This window comes from Tachysurus vachellii, chromosome 15, assembly GCF_030014155.1.
Source record: "Tachysurus vachellii isolate PV-2020 chromosome 15, HZAU_Pvac_v1, whole genome shotgun sequence".
In the NCBI taxonomy this organism is placed as follows: Eukaryota; Metazoa; Chordata; class Actinopteri; order Siluriformes; family Bagridae; genus Tachysurus; species Tachysurus vachellii.
The window spans coordinates 11,587,681-11,611,587 of NC_083474.1; the positions used below are offsets into that span (position 1 = coordinate 11,587,681).

Consider the following 23,907-nt stretch of genomic DNA (forward strand, 5'->3'; position numbering starts at 1 on the left):
TTGGTGTGCGTGTGCAGAAGCAGCAGCAACATGAATGGCACTGCTCACACACTCACCTTCCTATACTCATGCCCCAAGTCAGAATGGAAACTGTTGGGCAATTTCATGCACACTGACTAGCTTTTTCTTTCTTGGAAATATTTAAGACGCCCTTATCCAGCTATTTATACACTGAGCAGTTGAGGGTTAAGGGTCTTGCACAGAAGCCCAGGAGTTGCAGCTTGGTATTCAAACTCACAACCTTCCTATCAGTAGTCCAACACCTTAATCAACAATAAAAACCATAAAATTTTTAACGATTACCATTACATTCAAAAGTCTTTACAACTTTCAATAGGTCTGGAGGCTACATTTTTAAATGTTCAACCAACCACATATGAAAAACCAAACTATCGTGTTAGTATTAATGTAGACATGGGATTTGCAACATGCAAACACATAGGATTCATTTCTGAGGATGAGCAAAGGCAAAAGCTCCAAAACTAAACTTTTTACACCCTGGACTTTTAGTCTGACTCCATCCAGGCCAAATCAGGACCAACACCATCCCCAAAACGTTTCGTTCTACAGTGAGAGGTTCTTGGGATTTCCCCATAATGATGAGAAGATGGAGAAACTTGATAAAGCCACCTCAGTTGTGTTTATATAAAAAAAAAAACTTTCATCATCTCTTCATGTCAGAGATCGAAATACATTGGAAGTACAACAAAGTGAAACTTGTTTAACATCATTTCGGTTCATTGAGCTCTGGAGCAGCTAGTTTTGCCTGGTGGGTGTAAGTTAGGGGTCTGGTGCAGTTGTCCGGAGCGCTAGTTTCTGAATATCAATAACATATTTCACACTGGCCTGGGCGAGGATGCTTCATCAGGCCAAATTACGGGCAGGACGACCTCTCCTGCAGCTTTCCCATTAGCTACCGTTCGCATTCTGCACCAGGCATCAAACGATTTATTTGCTTCAGTTACTTTCAGCAGCCGATCAATCTCATAGTCATTATCTCTTGTCACTGGAGCTGTTTGGAGGAAGAGATGCTGGGAGGAAGGGAATGGGAGGTTTGATATCTGCAGCTGCATGTCCTGTCCTCAGAACAAATGTCAAATTTGTAGGAAAAGACCACAGATGGGTTTAGAGGATGTCATGATGGTGGCTGGTCTGAGAAAGAGAGAGAGAGAGAGAGAGAGAGAGAGAGGGAGAGAGAGAGAGAGAGAGAGAGAGAGAGAGAGAGAGAGAGAGAGAGAGAGAGAGAGAGAGAGAGAGAGAGAGAAAAATCAAGAGAGAGAGAGACAGAGACACAGAGGGGGAGAGAGAGAGAGAGAGAGAGAAATCAAGAGAGAGAGAGAGAGACAGAGACACAAAGAGACAGAGACACAAAGAGAGAGACAGAGACACAAAGACACAGAGAGAGAGAGAGATAGAGAGAGAGAGAGAGAGAGAGAGAGAGAGAGAGAGAGAGAGAAATCAAGAGAGAGAGAGAGATAGACAGAGACACAAAGAGACAGAGACACAAAGAGAGAGAGTGACAGAGACACAAAGACACATAGAGAGAGAGAGAGAGATAGAGAGAGAGAGAGAGAGAGAGAGAGAGAGAGAGAGAGAGAGAGAGAGAGAGAGCACATACGTATAGGGACACATTTCCACACTGTTCCTGAGTGAGGCTTCCATCACAAAAGCTAAGAGATTTCCACTGGCAAGACTCTGGTGGAAATGGCAGCCGTGCGTGGCCGCATTAACTGGAAAGCTGTGCCAGTACGAGCGTGCCAGTCGTGCTTCTGTCTCTGAGGAGAACATATTGAAGGCTACTGCCTTTTTCTGTCTGATTCGTTTTAACACAGTGACGTCACGGGTTCTTCTTCATCAAGTGTAAAGTCATGAACTTCAGCAAATCAAACTTCCCAGGAGTATCGTGAAATCAAAATGCTTCCGGGTTTCGACTGGATTAATGGCACGCTGTTGATATAAATTATATTTCTCAGCACAATGAAATATCGATCCATCTCGTGTATGTCAGTGACAGGTAAATGCTAGCACTGTTATTATACTCCCACAGCACTGTCGGTAAAATGTAAAAAGTGCAAACATATACAGTAACTTATATAATGTCCTCTCAAAGGTCCAATTATGTACTTAAATCATGTTCCTGCAATTTCTCTACTAAAAGATATGACACCCACCTCAGTAACAAAATTAAATCCTTTCTCCCTAAATAATATATAGTTACAGAGAAAACGAGAAATGCATGACACGTATTACATTTAAAAACGAACTAACATGCTACTCTAAACTGCCAAAAAGATGTTATGAAAATGCCAACAAAACAGTTTTTTATTACTTTGGTGTTATATAGATACAAGCCTCATAGTAAATACTGAACTATTCTGATATAACCCATCAAGGACCTTCTACAGTAAGACTTTTTGAATAAATCTTATTTTAAAATGTTAATACATTCTCACACAGTATGATAATCTTTTTTTTTTTTTTAGCTTTTATCAGTCCTAGAGTAAGAGTGGATAAGCAAAAGCCCTCTTTTTCTTACAAATCTCCCTACTCATGGAAAATATCTCTGACTGAAATTTAAATGACTTCTGAATGCCAATCTGTCAGATACCTGCACAGATTTTTAAGATTATTTACTACGCTGTCAGTGTGTTTGTACTGATAACTCTATCTGTTATCTAAATGTGTTTGCCTTTCAGTATTATATCCCAAAATTAGGTTTCATCTGGTCCTTGCCAGCTTCTTGCCAGGTGCTCATTGCAAAAGAGATTTTAACCCCCTGTGACTCATAAAAGCAATTTAATATGAAATAACATAATCTGCTTAAATCAAATTAAAGCTGAGAAGTAAAATGATCACCTCAGAAAAGCATATTGTGACATAATTTATCACAATAACAGTGTCGTAATACCTACAGCCCTTGTTTTTTTGGTATGCAAGTAAAGAAAAAACGTTACAAAGCATTATGATTAGTAGTATTTTTGTGAAAGAGTCATCTTACTCAGCATTCCCATTCCTAGCATGAAGGCATCCATGGTGTAGGGTAGACCCCTGGCTCGCCCTCGTGTCCCTGGTGGAAACATGACCTCCTTGGGTTGAGCCTTCTTACATTCTACCTGTGGACACAAACACAGCAAACGTCAGGCCTCAGCTCTTTAGCTGTGAGAATAACACAGAAAACAGGAACATTAAAGCTCAATTCATTTCGCTTCAAATTTATTCGTACAGCGCTTTTAACAATGGACATATGTCTCAAAGCAGCTTTACAGAACATAAGAAACATGTTACAAAAAAGTTCAAGAATAATATTATCCAAAAGTTCAAGATTAATATTAGGCTTATATTTAAATGTTTGTATTTATCCCCAAGGAGCAAGTCTGAGGTAACTGAGGCATAGATACTTGGATATATTTACTGTGTATCTAACCTCTCGAACCAGCGTCACAGTAAACGAACAGTTCTCCATTAAAAAGCTGAAAGTACAACAAAAGAAATAAAAACTGCTTGTGTGTATGAAATTGTAATATTTATATTCCCCGGACGTTACTGCAGAGCTCCCCTGGCTCCACAATGCTAACAGTGAGTTATATGTGCGCCTGTTTGCCCAAGCATGCCATGGAGTGTCTCCAGGCAAAAAGTTAGATTTTCTTGCCCGTTTTTCTTTTTTTTTTTTTTACAGAACTGTTCTCATCTCTCGCTTCGTTTCGCTGCTCTCGTCTGGTTCTCATCATTGAACCAATTCCACCCAGGGTGTTTTCTCCTCTGCCACCGCCCCCTTTCCTCTGCTTGAGCCTGCCATCACCTCATGCTCCTTTTCCTGCTGTGCTGATTGACATTTTGCCCTGTTCCTCAATGCACAGTTAAATGTCTGAGATTTACAAGGGCATGACACACAACGAGACTCGGGCAGGACGCAAACATCAAAGGTATTGAGGTAAAGCACCATGCAGCCACAGATACATGTTGGTATGAAGCTGCCATGTTTACACTGATCTTGAGTCTAGTATTCACTGTGTCACACAATACCACTTTCTGTATCCGTATCTGGTTGAGTTCCAAATACACATTTCTGTAACAGGATTTAAATCTAAAGTGGCCTTGGCTTAGGCTGGAGTATTAAATACGGGCCTGTGATGGGTGAATTTTGGCTCGGACAGTTCTTCAAACTTTTCTAATTATGCAATTAGTAATTTTTTGCAACATTATCTAATATGGTCAATATGGTCTTGTATCACATATTCCAGTTCCCACATTAAAGTAAAAAAACTCCTGCTTGTGCAACCATTTTATTTTGCATCCTACAGGATCTCAAATGCCCTGTGGACATTTCCGGCAAAAAAAAAAAAGTTGAATGTAAGAATGTGTTATCTATTCAGTCCAAATAATGTATTCCTATTCAGTTAGAGCCCTTGTAGCAGCTCCAAATAAACACCTACTGCTCTGCAATGGAGCATATCCATCTGGATGATTATTTCAGCCAATAGGAGATGAAAATGACAGGATGATGGAGTAAAGAGACTGACAGGATATTCCCCTTCATTTGCTTTGAGAGTATTTGGTGTACAAGCGAATAGCTGTAAGTGGCAATTGAGATGTGAGCTGCTCATCTCTCCACAGGGTTCTGCTTGGCAGAGCAGGCATCATGATCAGGGCATGTCCACCACATTACAGACGTCCACACGCTACAGTCACATGTCTATGTCTACAGCTGTCTCACTCTGCTCTGTATCTCAAACTACAAAAGACACCGACAAGTCCAATAATTCCTTCCGAATCCTGTTCTCCCTTTAATACACTTGTATCAGTATTAGTGGGACTTTTGTGCGCCGTGTTAACGGAATTACAAATTACACATGAAATTGAGCACTTTATGATTCCGGACAAGGCCTAATCACTAATTCAAATGTTTGTGTGTGTGTTTAACTCTAGTAAGCCAAGGAAACTGGGAAAAAAAATCACAAATGCCAGAACTAATCCAATTCCAGAACAAGTATTTTAAGTGCCAAGAAACACATTAAGTGCCCCTCAGTCTTATCAACACAACATGCCTTAATTAAACAATGAATCTGAGTAGAGTGTGGAAGCACACGCGTGAGAGGAGTGTGACGCGTGTAATTATATCAGTGTGTGGTTTCAGCGACAAAGCCTCATATACTTGGTGTGTTGCTAATGGGCACAGAAAGGACTTGCTTCTGATCTGCCTGCCATCAATGGGCCGTTAAGAGCCATGACTGCTGTTCCACATTATTACATAACTAATTAGCCAACTGGTTGAGGTAGGCCACTGATGAGCTCCTTTACTCGTTAATGGAAATATGAAGCTCACGGCTAATGACGTGAACGCGCAGAACTGGGCAGGAAACTCTCCAGAAGAGGGTGGTGGGAGGATGGAGGTGGCAGAGATGAGGGGGCAGAAATGATGGAATGTGGAGGAGTAGTTCATCTTAAATGCAGGATCACACAAGGTCACAGACGTCCAGGAGATGGCTCTCATATCTCTCTAAAGTAGCTGTCAGGAAAACCTAGCTATTTGGAAAACTTGATTTTCATACTTGCTTAATTTACATTTCTTAAAACAATGAAGTCTAAACAGCAAAAGCAGAAGGTTTCTCACCATCTGCAGCATGGACCTGCAAGTGGTTTAGCATCTGTTTATTTAAAGTTGTACTACATTGTAGAAATGCAAAGAGATGGGCAGATAAAGAGAAATGTGTTTAGCTTTTTGTTTGCATTTCGGTTCACATTTAGAAGCTTTATGGTTCTGCAGAAGACAGGAAATACATTATTTAGAGAGATCTGCCTTTGGATTTCCATACAAATCAGCTCCTTCATGTTTAACAACTTTAACTCCAGAAGGTAGCGTAACTTTTTTTATGAACTGCATTGCATACTAACTCTCAAACTAACATTAACATACATTTTTTATAACATGACCTGTTATAACTGCATTTATTATAACAGATTATGTAACATACACAATTATGTACCTGCCTCTATAACGGTGTAGATACTGTAGATAATCCAGTGTCTCTGATTACAGAATCCATATCATTGTAATATATCATAACAACTTTATTGTGCACTGTGAGATCCTTTTCAGCTCACACTGTTTGTATAGAGTGCTTATTTGTGTTACTTTAGCCTTCTAGTCAGCTTGAAGCAGTCTGGTCCTTCTCCTCTGACCTCTCGAAATTCCAAAGCATTTCTGACCCCAGAACTGCAGCTCACTGGAGGTTTATCTGTTTCTCACACCATTCTGTGTGAACTTTGGTGACTGCTGTGGGTGAAAATCTCAGATCAGCTGATTCTGAGGTACTCAAACCATCCAATCTGGTACCGACAGCCATACCACAGTATCATGGAGATCAGATGTTTTTCTCCATTCTGATGTTTGCTGTGAACATTACATACTGTCTATAATCGTCTTTCAAAACAGACATTATAATGAGTTATGTATGTATTAGTATATAAACTACAAAGCCCTAACTACAGTTTGGACATGGTAGCTTAGTGGTTAAGGTGTTGGCCTACTGATTGGAAGGTCGTGAGTTCAAATCCCAGGTCCACCAAGCTGTCACTAGTGGGCCCCTGAGCAAGGCCATTAACCTTCAAATGCTCAGCTGTATAAATGTAAGTCGCTGTGGATAAGAGCATCTGCTAAATGCCTTAAATGTAAATATTATTATATGTGATTTCTAACCTCTTATAAATGATTATTAATTGAGAATGCACTCTCATTATTTCATATCCTCATTAAAACAAACTTTCTAAGCAGTATTTTTTTTTTAAGTAGCTCTTTTATGATCGCACTCTCGCACACATACTCCTGTCTACCTGCTGGCAGGGTGCCCATGTTTAACATTAACTGCCTGGCCTTTCACCCATCTCTTAACCTACAGCTAGAATGAAACCAGCAGGAGAATGTGGGGCTAAATATCTACAGTTGACCGCAGACAGGATAATAGCTAAAGAAAGAGAGTTCAGTAGGCGGACTAATTATCAGAAAATGAAGGGTGCAAGAGCAGCCGTTCTGTAATGGAACAAAGAGGGCCATTAGAGTCTGTGTTCTTAGTGGCGTGTTGAAGTGAACAGGCTGAGGTGTGAGACAGGGCGGCAGGAGATCGGTCAGCTTATTAGCTGGCTGGTTAGATACGGAACAGATCCAATCTGTTAATCTGCTGCCACCAATGAAAAGCCCTTCTGACATGTGATGTCACTTGCAGAAAAACTGCTATCTGAAAAGAAGTTGAGAAGTAATGGGGCGAGGAATCTTTTCAAAAATCTTCCCACTCTGACTGCATGTCTGTCCCTGCCTCAAACCACCTCCTGGAATCTCCTCCACCTCTTGTATATGAACTAAAACAGGCACAACTGCTTCTTCTTCAGCAAAGAGCCACTCACAGAGCAATAAGAAAGGTAGTGCCTCAGATGCCTGATTCACTCTTTTAGACTGTATTTTACTTGCAGAATTGTAGCATTGCACAACACCGGCTGCCTGCCTCCCTCCTGAGAACTGGTGACCAAATAATGTCCGACACGAAAAGCACTTAACCAAATGCCATAAATAAACACGCCTCCCAGACAAGTGGGCCCTTGGACGAAGGACACCTTCAGCAGCCCTGTCAAAATGACGACTTTAGGATTCCCGGCAGCGACCCACGTGGCCGAGAATTCACTCTGATTTCCACTATCATTTATGCATAATACAGCGTTGCTTGAAAGTTTGTGAACTCTTTAGAATTGTCTATATTTCTGCATAAATATGAACTAAAGTCCCAAAAGCAGAAAAGCACAAAGTGAACCCAATCAAACAGTTCAGACAAAACATATTACAGCTGGTCATTTTTTTATTCAGGAAAATGTTCCAATATTATATATCTGTAAGAAGCAAAAGTATGTGAACCTCGAGGATTAGTATTTAATTTCAAGGTCAAATTAGAGATCATCTGATTTCAGTCATTAGGATGACAGGCAGGTCTCCGTGAGTGTCCTGTTTTCTTTAAAGAACAGAGACGTATCAAAGTCTGATGTTTATGACGAGTGTTTGTGGAAGTGGATCGTTGCAAAAACAAGGGAGATTTCTGAGGACTTAAGAAAAATTCCTTGGCAGTGCAGAATCCTTGTCTTTGTATTGTCTTCTTGTACTCTGTCTTTTTTTTTTTTTGTGTTTTGGCTTCTTTTCTTTTCCCCAGTGTGTTCCCGGTTTTTTACACTATGTCACGTTTAATAAATCGTGTTTTTTGCCATCATCGCTTTTGGGTCTGAATTTTATCCACGTAGACACCCTCATTTACTGACAGTTCACTTTGTTTACTTTTAGGACTTCTTACAGAAAATCTGCAATGTTTTTGGGTCATATTTATGCAGAAATCTAGGAATCTATAAACTTTCAAGCTACACTGTATATCCATTATATTGTTCTGGTAGATATGTACTGAAAATAAAACTACCTGGTGTTGGCTGTGATATGTTTTAGTTACGATTATATCGACGTTGCCTCCTAAACTGACTGTGCAGAAGAGTTACTACATAACGGCTGCGATCGTCGTGTACCGGTATAGAAATCATGACCAGCACAGAAACAAGAGAATTAGGAATATTACATTCCTCCATAACAGCCAGCTGATCTCTGTCAACTATTGATGTTTGTACCAACACCTCTTATATTGTAATATAGTTGTATGACATATTTCCAGCCCTTGAGATTACAAGCTAGAAGGCATAATAAACTCCACACATTGAGATTGGAAAGAACCATCTGCAGTCAGTAGCTCTGGCTGAAATGGATTCTCCTTCTGTTAATATTAATCTCTGGCTTATACAGCAACTGCAATCATAAATGCTGTCCTCTACATCATTAGAGCTTCCTGAACTAAACCGATCTGACATTACTTTCACGGGGTCACACATAGCACGATTCACTCTTTACGTGTTTTTTTTTTTTTTTTTTTCGGAGGCAAGAAGGCTCTCGCAGATAAAACAGATATGATACTGAAGGAAACAGGATCAACTCTGTGCTCTTTTTGCCCAGAGGCGGCTTAACACCGAGACATAATTCATGGCAACTTGAATGAAATTACATCGGAGACTTGGGGCTCGCGTACATTATTGATACACTTACAGCTCTTCCTTCTGACACAGAAATCTATATTTGCCAACAAAAAGAAAAGGCTGTCAGAGTCTCTTTATGCCCCACAAATAGAATGTCTGTTTCAACTGAATGTTACAATAAAAAACACATCCGGATGCAGCAACACTAAACAGGAGGCTATACACGCACAGCCGAACGAATGGTCCTCGGCTTCTGTTTTTCATACGCGGTATTAAACAGCTGTAAATGCTTCGTGATCACCATGATATCATTCTTCATCAATGTGTTGTTTCAGCAAGGTCAGATACAAAGAGAACATTTCCCCTGCACACTCCCTTTTGTCTCTCTTTATCTCCGTCTTTCTTATTCCCTGTAATTTAAGAGGAGAAAGCACTGAAATGTCCTCTTCTCTCTGTTTTGACATTTCCTGATCTCAGCGAGCACTGCAGAAATACCATGTTCCATTACAACCGGCTAAATTACTGTGATCCTTTCAAATATCACAATCCCCCACTATTACCTCAAATAACTCTTAAGACACTACTGCATGAGTGTAAACACACCTACAGTCACCAAAGATGGCACGGGTACTGTAATATACTGTGGTTTAGATTTGGAAAATAATAAAAAAAAAAAAAAAAGTTCAAAGATTTTGGACAAATTACAGGGCACAAGTCAATGATCCGTTTCTAAATACCATTTTACATCCTTCTTGCACATAAAAAGAAGGTTGGTTTCGGGTTTGTCTGTGTCTAACTTGGCCTGAAAGATGTGGTTTCGAGGAAAGAAGAAAGAAGAACTGAGAATTTTTCTCTCATCCTAAACTGCTACTTCTTTTCCACTCTCCTCACAGCGGTAGATTATCTTCCTATGATATTGCAGGCCAGTCCCTCAGCGTGGCGAGGCAGACGCCAAATTGGCCAGCCGACACTCTCGTCACTTATCATACATGCTAATGGGCCGAGTCGCAGCAGGCAGGCAGTGGGCTAGCTGGGCATCCAGAGCAAGCTGAGAGAAAGGTGGAGGAATATCTGGTGAAAATGAGAGTGGTAATCTCCACACCACCCACAGGAGGTAAGGACTTTGGTGCGGAGGACGCAAGGAAAGAATTCGCATCAGACTGGCGCAGGCACGGAACACCATGGCACAGCGTCGCTCTTCACACACACTGGTTGGGAGTGACTGAGCAGAAAATTACTCAATAAAGTCCAGTTATGGAAAATACAAAAAAATCTGTCTGTGATTCTAAGGATGTGGTCAAAGATCAAATGTAGAAAACTCTTGGGAAAAAACAAATAAATCTATTTGAATCATTTTAAAAACAGAAAATCTTGCAATAACCTGGTTGCATATGTACGGGCACCTTTTTATAACAGAACATTTTTAGAGTGCTCAGAATGAACTCATGCTCAGAAGTAATTAACATGCACCCTGTCATCAATGAAGTCATTTTGATGAACCCCAAATAAAGATCAGCTGTTTCTGTACGATTTTCTTGACATGCATCAGCTTGGGTTCATCTGACTGCCATGGTCCATAAAGATAGGAATCAGGAGACAGGTTCAAAAGAATTTCTAAACCATTACATGTACCATGAAACACTGCGAAGCTCGTCATCAACAAGTGGAGAAAATGGGGCACCACAGTGACATTACCTAAAATTGGACATCCTTACAAAAAAATGACAAAAGATCAGATAAACAAGTAAATCAGGGAAGCTGGCAGGAGACCTACAGCAACATTTAAGAAACTGCAAAAATATCTGGCCTGTACTGTACTAGTCCCTCCCTGTATGTGAGAAGGATCTCTTTGGATCTCATATGTCTGGGCTAAGGGATAGGATGGCTAGAACATTTGCCAAAACCATGTAACAAGATGTGTTATGATCTGATGAAATCAAGGCAGAACTTTTTGTGCATAATTCTGCACGTGACGAAGCATGGTGGTGGCAGCATCAAGCTATAGGCTGCTGCAGCTAGAATGAACTTCAACGTTTTGGAATGGCGCAGTCAGAGACCAGCTCTAAATGGGAATAAAATTATTTGAAAATACTTGTGCACAAGGCTGTGCCAGGGATATTGCCTTAAACATTACACAGACCTATGTGATTACAAGAAAGAGGAAAAGGAATGATTTCCAAATCAACATGTGCTGAGTTGGTAGAATTTTACCCAAAAGTCTTACAGGGTGTGTATAATTATGCAACTGGGTTATTGTACCTTTTTTCTCACCCTCGAACATTTTTATTTGTTTTTCACTTGAATTTTCTTGTTTGCTAAATCACATTAAAGATCTGAATTGATCTATCTGGCTTTCATTTTCATTTTGCAAAAACCTGCAATTTTCACAGGTTCACAGGGTAGAGACAGACGTACACACAGACTAACAGACAGGAAGGCAGGCAGACACAGAGAAAAAGGAGGGAGAGGGAGAGAGAGAGAGAGAGAGAGAGAGAGAGAGAGAGAGAGAGAGAGAGAGCAGACTATAACATGTCAATGAGGACTCCTAGAGTGTTTATTCTACGTCAGGTTTAGTCACATCTTCCATGGTGTCAAACAGCCCTCACACTATAAATAAAGCTTCCTGAATTCTCACTCGCACTAAAATTAACCTAGTATTGAACACACACACACACACACACACACACACACACACACAAATACACAGTTGTCTGAGGTCAAAGAACTGGCCATTAACCCTCTCCGTCCACTCCATTGCCTGCTCCTGCTCTGCCATTTTCCAATTGATGCAACACCGAGAGGGAGTGCTGGCTGTCCAGATGTTTCACAGCTGTCTGAAAAGAAGCAGGTGAACTGAAGCTCTCATCAAGTCTGTTCACTGTTAACCTCCAAACCTCCACAGATGAAGGAGAGCGGAGAAGGACGACAGAAAATAAGGAGTGTGCGCCAGGAGTGTGTAAGTGTGTAACTTCAGCACGAGGCGCCAAGAGATATTATGAGGAGCGAATGAGAAAAAAAAAATCAAGGACACCTGACTATTTCAGCATCCACTTCTGTATTCTATTTGCTTTTGAGTTCCACTGTGTAACTTATGTCGAAGTAGTCTGTGGGTGCTTTTAGTATTTAAACAATGCTACTTGTAATGGAAATGATAGTCTATTTCATATAGGCAGAGGATACATCATCCTATGCAGAGGATCCTTAAGAGAAGACAGGAGAGTATTCACAGAGCCACATCACACCTGATAACTGATAAAAACCTCCATGAACCTTTACTGCAAGAGTTTTTCCGGGAGCGGCAAGCCGACTGTAATCCCTAACTTCGATATATCACCACTTTGACTGACATATTTATATTGTTGGCCTTAAATGATATCAATCTGTATATCTGATGACACATGCTGGAATAAATCGTTTAATATACATGTTTGCGTGCTTATGTCAGCTGTCGTGAGGGACATATGCAGGTGTCATGTAACAGCACGATGAAATTAAATATGTGCTTGAATGTCAATTATAAATAAAACTATGAAAATCCTGTAGATAAACCGACCCTTTAAACAGAACAGCTCCGAGTTGATCCAGGAGTTCAAACGCAGACGTGTCCTTGGAAAAGCCTGGGAAAATCCCTCACCTTGGGAAAGTAACATTTTCTGTGAACTGTGACTGCGAATATGTTCCTAATATCGTCACGAAAGAAATGACGTTAAAGCATGTTGTAAGCAGACACACCGGGTGTGTTTTCCCAGAATACCTGGCATATTTGTTTCAAGATACATCCAAGAACAGGGCAAGAATAATAAAATGAAAAGAAGGCCATATTACAAATCTAGAATACATAGCAATAATATACCGTTCACAATTAAATGAAATATCCTAAATGAAAATAATTATGTTTAAGCTTAACACATAAAAAGAAACAATCCACAAGCAGGTACAGTTGATGGTTACCCTAACATACATTTCCCTGTTTTTTCTTAAGTAATAGAAGAGTAATATAATATAGTATACTGTAGTAATAGGATAGATAACAGAGCACACATGCACAGGGTCCAGGATTTTGCTCCACACCAGACTAGATCAGGTCAAGGGCTCTACTGCACCAGCTCTTGAATTGTTTTAATTCAAGTACAGTGGCTTTTACGTCCACAGCAGAACCGATCGGCACGCCTGGGGTCTGGGATGCTCCATTTTATCCTGTGCTTGGAACCATTCAGAGCCACTTAAGGCCCTCCAGAGCCCTGGCAGCTTTTGAGTGGCCTCTCTGGGTCATCAGAGCCTCTCTAAAAAGAGCTCTTCCACTCACCCAGAGCTCAGGGCTAGTGGGTCACAGATGGTGCTACTGGAGATGGCTGCAGACCAACCAAGTAGTGCACGTATTGAGCTGGACCTCCGCTAGCAAAGGGAGATCATTACTGCCATTTTGCAAAATATTCATCATAATAACAATATTACCATGGATGAATTAGCAAGTCAAATATTCACACAGAGCTTGCGAGCGAACGATGCTTCAGAGACCACTTTGATCTTTCTGGCAAAAGCAACTCGACGACAGCATTTGATATCACTAGGAAAACGCAAACACAGAGAAACAGTGGGATTTGCTTCAGAACTGCTTTCCAGTGCGTTCTCCTTCATTCTGTTTCGTGCTTTTACTGCCTAATACTCGACATATTGTCCAAGTTGACCGGTAAAAACATAACAGAGTTGTCACTTTTAGATGGATGGAAGCCAATAATGGATGCAGCAGATGAATCTTCCTCCCTACCTCCACCCAATCATATTCCTTTCTTCTTTAAACTTCCCAACTGGCACTAACGATGCATGCAATCCCCCTATGGTCCAATTTAATGCTGCCAGTCGATTGATAGCCAGTTTCCTGCTCAGAGAGATCGACTGAAGAGAAAAAAAAGGATAAATTTGCTCAGTGTTCCCTGAACAATGAGAGAATTTGATGCAATATTATATAAAAATCAATAATGTGCTTGTAATGTGCATGTGGGTTTTGTAGGCAGCATGCAGTCTCCATGTGTCGCCCTGTTTCATCAGAAAATAGGGACTCGTTGCTTAACAAAGGTGCTAGCAGTTTCAGTCACAGCTTCTACATCTGCAAGGCAGTTGCTTATGACAAGTCTGACAAGTCAGAAGTTTGAGGCCTGTATTTTACTTTTAAAGAATTCCATTCTGGCCTTCATTAGTGATTCTGCAGCTTGGTGATAAAGTGGAATGAGAGAAGCGCACACACTTGCACTGAATTTAATGCTACACAGTGCATGGCAAAGGAATGCTTTGCTAGTCAAAATGCTGTCCTTACCGTCTTAGCCTCAGGGTCGCAACCCTGTCCCTCATGCACCATTCATTCAAAAACCCCAGGCAGGTAAGAAATCGAATAAAAAATTCAGCAGAAACCATAAAACAGTAAGCAGGGTGTCAAGTACCACACTGCTCACGCTGCCAAGGCTATGATTTTAAATCTCTCCACAATCTTTCCTCCATACACTTTTAACAAGCCCTTAAATGGATGCCAGCTCCTCTTCCAGCTCTCATTGGCTGACGGAATTGCAGCTAAAGGAATAGACAGGTTGCCTCTCCTAGTCTGGTGGACAGGGCACCAAGACACAATTTCATGCTTTGTGGCCAGTGCACACCAATATCATGCCACAGCCCAGACCCAGGATGGCAGGGAATAGGGAAAACTCCTTGCTTCCCTGCTTCTAGGCCACCCAGCCAGTCTCCCAGCATAGCAGCTGTTATAACAACCGACTCAGCTTCTGCTATCAAATATTAATCCCGCCCCGGTCTGAAAAATTGAGGTGAAACTGACTTACCATTTTATTATTGATTTCATGAAAATGAATCTCACAGACTTTCTCCACCACATCCTCATTCTCGAAAGTAACAAAGCCAAATCCTGCAGGAGAGAGGAAGTAGACAGGGAGACAAGGAGGAGAGGGGAAAAAGAGAGGAAAAGAAGGGAAAAGAGAGGAGAGAAAAAGAAAACAAAGCACATGATTTGTCGTGAACTAATACAAGAAGCCGTTAAATGAACAGGAAAAGCAACAAATATCTGTTGATTGCTAATATTGCATGGTGCAGACATAAATGAGTCATTGAGTCATGCAGCAATCTACACTTTATTGGCTCCTAATGATGTGCAAATTATGTATCCAGTACAACGCAGGGGCTCTTTTGCTGTTAAAGAGATGAAGACCTGGGCATTATTAAAATAGCTCTGAATGTGTTCCTCGGAGAGGCAGGAAGCTCAAAGCCCGTTTAATGAGATTCATAGAGCCAACCCTGCATCTGAATCCCATTACTAAATATTTGGTGTTTCTTTGCTGGTGTTTCAATGCATGACATACTATTTTCCATATAGCTAAATGTCTCAGCTAAGAGCTTTCTCAACCATACAAAAAAATACTGTCTCGAAATCCTACTGTTTCACTGGGGATCCAGTGAATAACAAAAGAGCATTCAACCCTCTGGAGAGTGAACTAGTCATCATAGAAATATTGTCCAAATTGGGAAATAACACTTACATACAGGCCAGTGAAGCATTCATACCCACACAAACGCAGACAGAAACACACCCACACAGCCATCAGTAATAGCTCAGAACCTCCCTTCAACAACCAGAAACAAAGCAAGACTGAGGGAGAAAACAAGAAAAAAAAAAGAAAAAGAAAAAAAAAAACCTTGTGGCAGCCTGCCACATTTAGACGCAACGTCTGGTTTTTCGGAAAGCACGAGATAAGCCTGAGGGTCAGCGGGTCAACGTGGTTGAGAGCGAACCTAAAACAGGAAGCTGCGGAGCCCTCTTCATGCCTACTGTGATAAAAGCAGATAAAAAAGCAGGAGGGTTGATAAGAGGGCAGCAGATAAACAATCCTCTGGGCTGTGCTCTGACTCGACGTGACCTTTGAGTGATTATAAGTACAGTTCTTTTTGTTTGGGGTGGAGAACATTTACCACTGTATGTGCTCTTTGACTTCATAACTACCAGCTTTTTTTTGCCTCCTCTGGGGTAAAGAATGAGCATTTTTTGAATTGAAACTGTTAAAGTATCAGGAGGTCACCGGATGGTGTACTAATATCTGTGGCATGAGTCAGAGTGTAAATACACAAGCCCTTCATGTTGGAACGCAGGAGAGGTTAGCGGTGGTCATTTCTGTTTGTACAGACTAGAAGGTGATGTATGGTTTCTACCCTGATGTCACTTGTACAGATTCCTCCTTTGGATAATAGGAAGCTCTTTTCCTCTTCCTGCCAGGGTGCGGCAGTGTCTCCGGCTGACATCCCTGAAATGATGTGAGTTATAGGAGCCTCCGGCTCGGGTTCTCATGGGCGGATATTGGAGTGCAATTTGCAGCCAATTACCGTGACCTCTCCTCTGACAATGGCTTCCTGTATGAGCCCATTAGGGCATCCTCTTGTTGCCTCAGGCTGACGCTTGGCTAGAGGCTGGACCGTGTCCCACTCTGCACTCCTGGCTCTGATGTATAACCCTTGATATGTCTGTCCTGTTCTCTTATACCTTCTCACCTTTCCTGGGAAGCCCTTGGGTGACAGGCATATGGACCTGAGATGCACGCTCTCTGATGCCTCAATCTCTCTCACTAGCGTTCCCTCTATACCTGACACGTCCACTCTGTTTGACAGATCCGCCTGTCTCAGCCCGGCCACCCTGGGGCCATTTCCACATCCACTGCTTTTATACCTTTAAACACTGCAGAGTCGGCCTGCTGCGTCAGCTAATCAGAAAAGATGTCACAGTTTCCTATCTGCGGCTCCGGTCACACTCTCTCAGGGCCTGATTATCCCACTTTATGATCCATTCTTCTTCCTTTGTTCTTTGTTACAATACGCCTGCATACTGCTGGAATGGCAATAACCATATGTTAAAAAAAGTGAGAATGAATAACAAGCTCAAAAACAATTTAACGACAGAGCTTTTTTCAGGAAACCTACGAGTTTATATCGTACTCTGGGTGCCTGAGTAAAGAGTAAAGCCAGACTGGGCAAAATGTCCCTCTTCTGCTAGAAGACATTTACATGTGTCTGCAGCCCGTGCCTTGATGGGGCTGCCTTTGAAATCATGAGAAGCAGTTAGTTTTCCATCTCAGGCCTCCGCACCCTTATCAGTCGCCCAAAGACCACTTCTGACAACCAACAAATCAGCTGTCAGGAGCAATTTCTCAGCAGATAGGAGGGAGGCGGCAGGAGCAGGGTGGTGGGGACTGCTGGGGGCTGCTGTACCGCCTGTACTCTGTGCTAGATAGGGTAAGCCTCATGCACAGCATCAACACAACCAATATTACACCTCACAAACCAAATGAGAACCATTTGTATTGACTGGAATAAAATAAATCATACTGAAATCTATATAGTGAGTATGTCAAAGTAGCGAAAACACATTGTTGTTGTGTACTAATTTCAGCAATATGTGATATACCCTTGAGTAAATAAAGCACCGCTGTATTACGTGTTAAAAAAAAATGCTTTGTCCATGCTCTGTCTTAATTAGTGCATTCAGATTGTACAAAACCTTGTGTGAGGGATCAGGTAACGATCTCTCTGGCCATCTGTGTCAGAGTTCAGGGCAGTATCGGCAGAGCGCGCTCCCAGCCCGGCACCGGACCTGGCAGCCAATCAAATGCACTCCGGGCTGCTTAATGACAAGGCTGACTAGCGCAGTGGCTAACAGGATCTCTTAATGAAGAATGCGATATGTTGAGGCCTCTCCACAGCCCCGGCAAAGTCAGACGAAGGAGAGGGCACAACAGAACAAAACAACATCTGCTTCTGTGTGTCAGCAGCATGGAGATCTTTGGGTTTTCTGTCTGTAACCCCCAAAAGGATCATTCCATTCATTTAGCCATCCATGTGAACCAAGCAAGCTGTTTGCAGGCATCTGAAAGCATTTCTGCTGTACTTAGCTAAAGCGACAGGGTGCTACTGAAACATCATATGAACCGTCTGTGCATTTAAGGGGGGGGGGGGGGGGTGTTTATTTCTCTACTCTATTTTCCCATCTTAAAGTTTTTTTTTTTTCACAATCCCTCAATGACAACATGTGGATTTCCAATCTCGGGGAGGATAATAAGTGTTAGTGGCTATTACAGAGGTGTCTGGGCCGCATCTCACACTTATTAAGCAGAGAGCGAGGCAGGCCTGGTCTCTGCAGACACGCAGACATTCACAGCCTCTTACAAAACAAAGAGCCTCCGCCACGCTTAATGCCAGTCCCCCTCGGAGCCCAGCACAAATAAAATTAAAATGCTAAATCAATGAGTCTTCCACTGACCTTTGCTTAAACAGCTGAGGGTGCCCGGAGCAGTTCGATGTATTTGAAGGGAAGAGGTACACAACCAAATCAGATATTATTACCAATGCGGCATATCCTTCCCAGAGGAGAGATGGGACATAGATTGCATGTTGCATATTAAACAAGGAAAAAGCTGCGCTTTCCGGATGACTGCCTGCAGTCTTTCTCAAAAGCACGCACACACACACACACACACACACACACACATACACACACACACACACACACACGCACGCACACACACAGACACACACACGCACAAACACACACGCGCACACACACACGCACGCACGCACACACACAGACACACACACGCACAAACACACATGCGCACACGCACACACACTTTAAGGTGCATATCTACATAATGCACAGTGAGATCCTACTGTTATTAAAATTAGTATTAAGTATTCAAATTAAAGTAAAAAAACAACATGCAGTTTATTAGTAAAGTGCCAGGACTGTACAGGTTGAATACACACCATTCTTCTGAAAGTTATTCCTTCACCTGGAAATATCCCCTCAAACTGGTGTTTTGATGCTGCTCCAATATGTCGCCCAAGAATATCTTACTGGTGTTTATTTGGGGTTAAATCTGTTGACTGTAAAGGCTGTAGCATATGATTTCTAGAACTTTTACACTCATTACACCATTCAGTGAGCTGAGTGGAATGTCTTGTTGATATGGGGAGGAGTCAAATTTCAAGAGACCACTCCCACTAAGATAGAATTCTGACATTCATAATAAACTTTGTATTAATGTGCAGTGGATGTTTCTTCTAAGTGGAAAAGTGAACCGAAAGCAGGGCAGCCTTCGCACCATGATCCACTCACACAGTATCATCCATTAAAAAACATCTGTCAATGCACATCATTTTTTCACCCTTCCGGATATCTCGATGAGGCTGTATTGTTCAGCGCCGAGAAGTCTTCAAGGAACACTGACAATGATCCTTAAGCATCAATAAATAGATTGGCATGCATTGATGGGAGTTTGTGGCCTTATTTACACATCCTCTTAATCAAAATGGAGAAGAGAGGAGAGAAAAATAGCCTCTCTGTAAGCTCTTTGGAACTAGAAACCCTTGTAAAGTAAATGAGAGTAGACAGAGTAATCGATTGTAGTAGCAGCCATCCCGCTACATTATAATGACTTGGATGAGAGGCGCCTTGAACAGAAACAAGCCTGAAACAGCAGTGTAAACGAGAATATGTAAACATTTCTGGTAAGGAATACAGTCACCGACAAGCACTCTATAAATCTTCTTTTATGTTTTTTTTTTTTTTGTGTGTGTGTGTGTGTGTGGGGAAAAAAAAACTAAACACAAATACGAATTTCAACAGCTTTTCAGGTGAGTATTATAAACCCGTTTGAGTTTCCTGGGCAATAAAATGCTTCTTTTATGAGTAAAAGTTTCTACTAAGAGGTAAAAAAATCAAAGCTGTTTTTAAATTCTTCCCTGACTGTTTCCAAGGAGGACAGAATCTTCACTAAGCCTTTTATCGAATCTGCAGCGATGCCTCAAAGAGCTCTAAACTCCAGGAAGCATATACACTTCCTGCACTGATCAATCGCCATGCTTTACTGAATACCGTGTTTGTTGAGGCCTCTGCAGAGTTTTAGTTTCTGAAAGGTGGTTTAGGAGGCAGCTGCAGACCCAGAAACACACCCATCACACCAGTAATACCATGGATAGAGTTCACTAACCATAAATCACACTTCACAAGGAGAGCTCCATTACTCCTATCATCCGTGCTGCTATTCAGCTTTAAAACCTTGAACTCATGGGCAGTAAAAAGCTACGACTGGAAACAGAAGTGGACACAAGTTCTGTGTGAGGACAAGGATTTTATAATAGTAAAATAATAGTAGTGGCACGAGAGTGTCCTTCTTCTCATGCACAGTGGGATAAAATTTATGGTAACATTAGACGGCCCAAAAGCCACCTAAAAAACCCCGACTCCAGAGCATTTTAGAGGAAGCCATTCGTTCCTAATGGCTAATCATCTAACTCCATCCTCCCTCATTAAAGAAGATGGATGATGAGAAAGGTGCTAAGTGTGCACAGTCAGCAGCGTCCATCTGCAGAAAAAAGTGCAGCTACAAGGTTAAGATTGAGGGAACCTGAGCACACAGATAAGGAAATCCCTCTGGACTTGGCTGTAATAGACCAAATATACACTTCAGATTGACTACTGCGGAAAAAATATATTTTTATATAAGTATAATGTTTACTGTGCTAACTGAAGTTGTTTATGCATTTTTTTCAACTTTACATTAAGTAAAAAAAACTAAAAAAAAACAAGGCTGACTATTAAAATTTTTTCTTTTTGTATATTTTTTTAAAAATATATTTTCATATAATATATAATATATTCAATAATTTTATATTTTAGATATATTTTTGAGAAAATAGCTTTTATTTTTCCCTAGAAAAGACATAATGTAAACGTTGGTAAATATAAAATTAACAACTGATGACGTTTCGTGAATTTAAGAATTTCTTAGCAGTTGGCACTCGAGCTGACAGGGAACTAACAAGCACAGATCGTCCACATGATGTTGCCTAAACAAACGCTTTAATAGATGGGATAAGACTCAAGGAAATTTTGGAAATAGAATTAAGCATCACAAGTCTACTTAAATTCTAATATTAACCAAAAAATAGAGCTGAATTTTGAATATCGAATAATAACACTGAACATTTCAGATTTTTCAGACTTTTGGACAGAATATGACAGAATATCTCTAAAGCATGCATTCATAGAGTTCTTCCACTATATTTGGATTTAATAATAGAACTAAAAGAAAGTGTACAGAACTGGATTCGAAAAAAAATTGTGCTTTAAGTGATGCAGTCAAATCTAAGAGAGAATTAAATATTAGAGAAGATTCTTATTTAGCTTAGTGAGTCAGTACGGATTAAAAAAATGAGCTCGGTATAATTCAATGTCCGCTAATTCCATCGTTTTTTTTTTTCTTTCTAATTCAATAATTGCTGTGATGAAGTAATCGTAGAAAGAGAATACCAACTGTGAACCAAAATAAACACAAAACAGTTCAAATACAATTGAGTCGTATTTCCATATCATTCCCAGACATTTATCTCATTCTTGTCTTTAACTATATGAAAGACGAACTGATTGTGTGTGTGGCTGTGCTTTCAGCTCTGACAGGCCCGGTAATGGAGCACCATATGGGAGGGAGCTTTGAGCACGATGCATTCTGACAGTTCTTTGTTTCATAATCCATAAACTCCATGCAGGCTGCTGCCTTCTCACAGGCGCTGGAGCAACAAGTCCAATTTCACCCTTCTCCTCTGCAAAGGCTAATGTGATTACACTAGCATCAAAACAATTTGGGCCTTAATTACAGAAGACACATCAAGGCGAGAGCCATGATAGGAATTTCTCAAAGGAAGCAATTGGCATGACAAATTAAGAGAGGGTGAAAAAAAATCTTTTTTTTTTTTTTTTTTTTTCATAACATGACGTTTGATGCATAAACGCTGTTGCTGGCAGCAGAGACGCAGACGTTACAGTCACCTCCAGCTCTGGTGATTATCATTCATACAAATTAAAAAAATAAAGAAGAAAGAAATCCGTATCATTTACTCTTCACTAATTGTTCGTCTTTTATTTTTGGGTTCTTGTCAAAGAGCAGTTAAAGAAATATGAGGCAAATCTTTCTGATGCTTTCTCTCTGTTACTGGAACCTCTTTTCTTCCTTAACTAATCCCCAGCAGTGTAAATGACCATAAAGAGACAGAGCTTCGCTTTAATCTGCTGCTGAATAATGCATTCAGATCCTTTTTGCACCCCATCTCTTTTAGGCCTCACACGGGGCCACAAGACCTCAATCATTAGGTCTAATTAGCCATTCCAAACTCCCAGCAGTCAACTTCTCAACAGCTAAACCAATAGATCTCATTACTGAACTCCTCATTTGTTGGGCTTTTACGACTTTGGAATTGTTAAGTTCAAGTAGTTGTCCTTGAGCTGCACATAGAGCAGCTCGAAGAGAGAAGGAGACAGAAAACTACACTGCTGAACCCTGGTGTGTTTCTGTTCTGTTCGGTATCACTCATCTGGATATACATCGATCAGGAATAACATTATGACCACTGACGGGTCAAGTGAATAACACTGATTATCTCTTCATCACAGCATCTTGTAGTGGGTGTGATATATCAGGCAGCAAGTGAACATATTGCCCTCAAAGTTGATGTGTTATAAGCAGGTAAAATGAGTAAGAACATGTATTTGAGCAAGTTTGACAAGAGACAAATTGTGATGGCTAGACGACTGGGTCAGAGCATCTCCAAACCTGCAGCTCTTGTGTTGTGTTCCCAGTCTGCAGTGGTCAGCATTAGTCAAAACATGGTCCAAGAAAGAAACAGTGGTGAACCGGTACATGGGTGACCAAGACTCATTGTTGAGCGAAGGCTGTCCCGTGTGGTCTGATCCAACAGATGAGCTACTGTAGCTTAAATTGCTGAAGAAGTTAATGCTGGTTCTAATGAAAAGGTGTCAGAATACAGTAGATGCCCATACTGACTCCAGTCCACCACTGAAAGCACCAACAATGGACATGTGAGCGTCAGAATTGGACCACGAGATATCACAGCTTGATCTGTGTATGTCTAGCTCCAAAAGAAGGCAATTGTGCTACATAGAGGTTTAGATTTTCAGTAAAAAAATATTTCACATAACACATCAAAACACACATTCCGGTTTCTGTGGCAGATCATCTCAATGAATTTGTGTAAGATATTTACCTGAAGGCAGCTGATTGAGAAATGAAATAACTTTAACGTACGTTCATAGAATTTTAGATTTTATTTACCCTCTGGTTTGCTTGTGACAACCAAAACAGAATTCGAAAAGAACGCTTGCAAAAATAATTGAATGAACGAGTTTGTATTTTTTCGCCATCGGATTGAAAACGAGTGTCTCATCTGTTCGGAGCCTGTGGCTACACGAAGAACGATAAAAATGAAGCGGCAACAAAACATCACATTACAATGATGTGTCTTATTTATAGCCATGACAGATAACTTGTCACCACTCAGTCATCATGTTATCTGGATCTCTGTAAAGAACTGCATGCAGCCACACACACACACACACACACACACACACACACACACAATTCATGTCAAGAATAATCTTATGATTAAGACAGAATTTGTGACTTTAGTAGTAGTATGGTAGACTCCAGTAAGTATTAGGATTTCAAGATGAAACAAAAAAGTACCTCCCGCTCTCCTAAGTGTCATTGTGAAAACATGAGAAGCACGTGGGCAGTGTGCTTCTGCTCACACCTACATCCCCACTTGTGTGTGTTCGGGGATCTATTCTGTCCAGGCTTGAGTATGTAGGTCACCTAGCAGCACTGGGCCATCAATTTCACTGTCCTACTTAAACAGACACACACTGTGCACTTGAAAAAGTGGGAATTTTTCACTCAAAGCACCAAGAGAAACCCCTTCACCCCAGCTTTTCTCCATCTACCCAATATTTCATCCTGTGGG

At 41.0% G+C, this 23,907-nt stretch overlaps 1 protein-coding gene across 12 annotated transcripts in view; it reads right to left on the reverse strand.

Moving 5' to 3' along the window:
- Positions 1–23,907, reverse strand: part of msi2b (musashi RNA-binding protein 2b) — a 235,194-nt gene that overhangs the window by 54,543 nt on the left and 156,744 nt on the right. For all 12 annotated transcript variants that reach the window (XM_060887826.1, XM_060887830.1, XM_060887829.1 and 9 more), the window contains exons 8-9: positions 14,877–14,959; positions 2,999–3,113 (exon numbers count right to left, since the gene is read on the reverse strand). In XM_060887826.1, the coding sequence (XP_060743809.1) occupies positions 2,999–3,113; positions 14,877–14,959 (198 nt within the window). The remainder of the gene's footprint in view (positions 1–2,998; positions 3,114–14,876; positions 14,960–23,907) is intronic.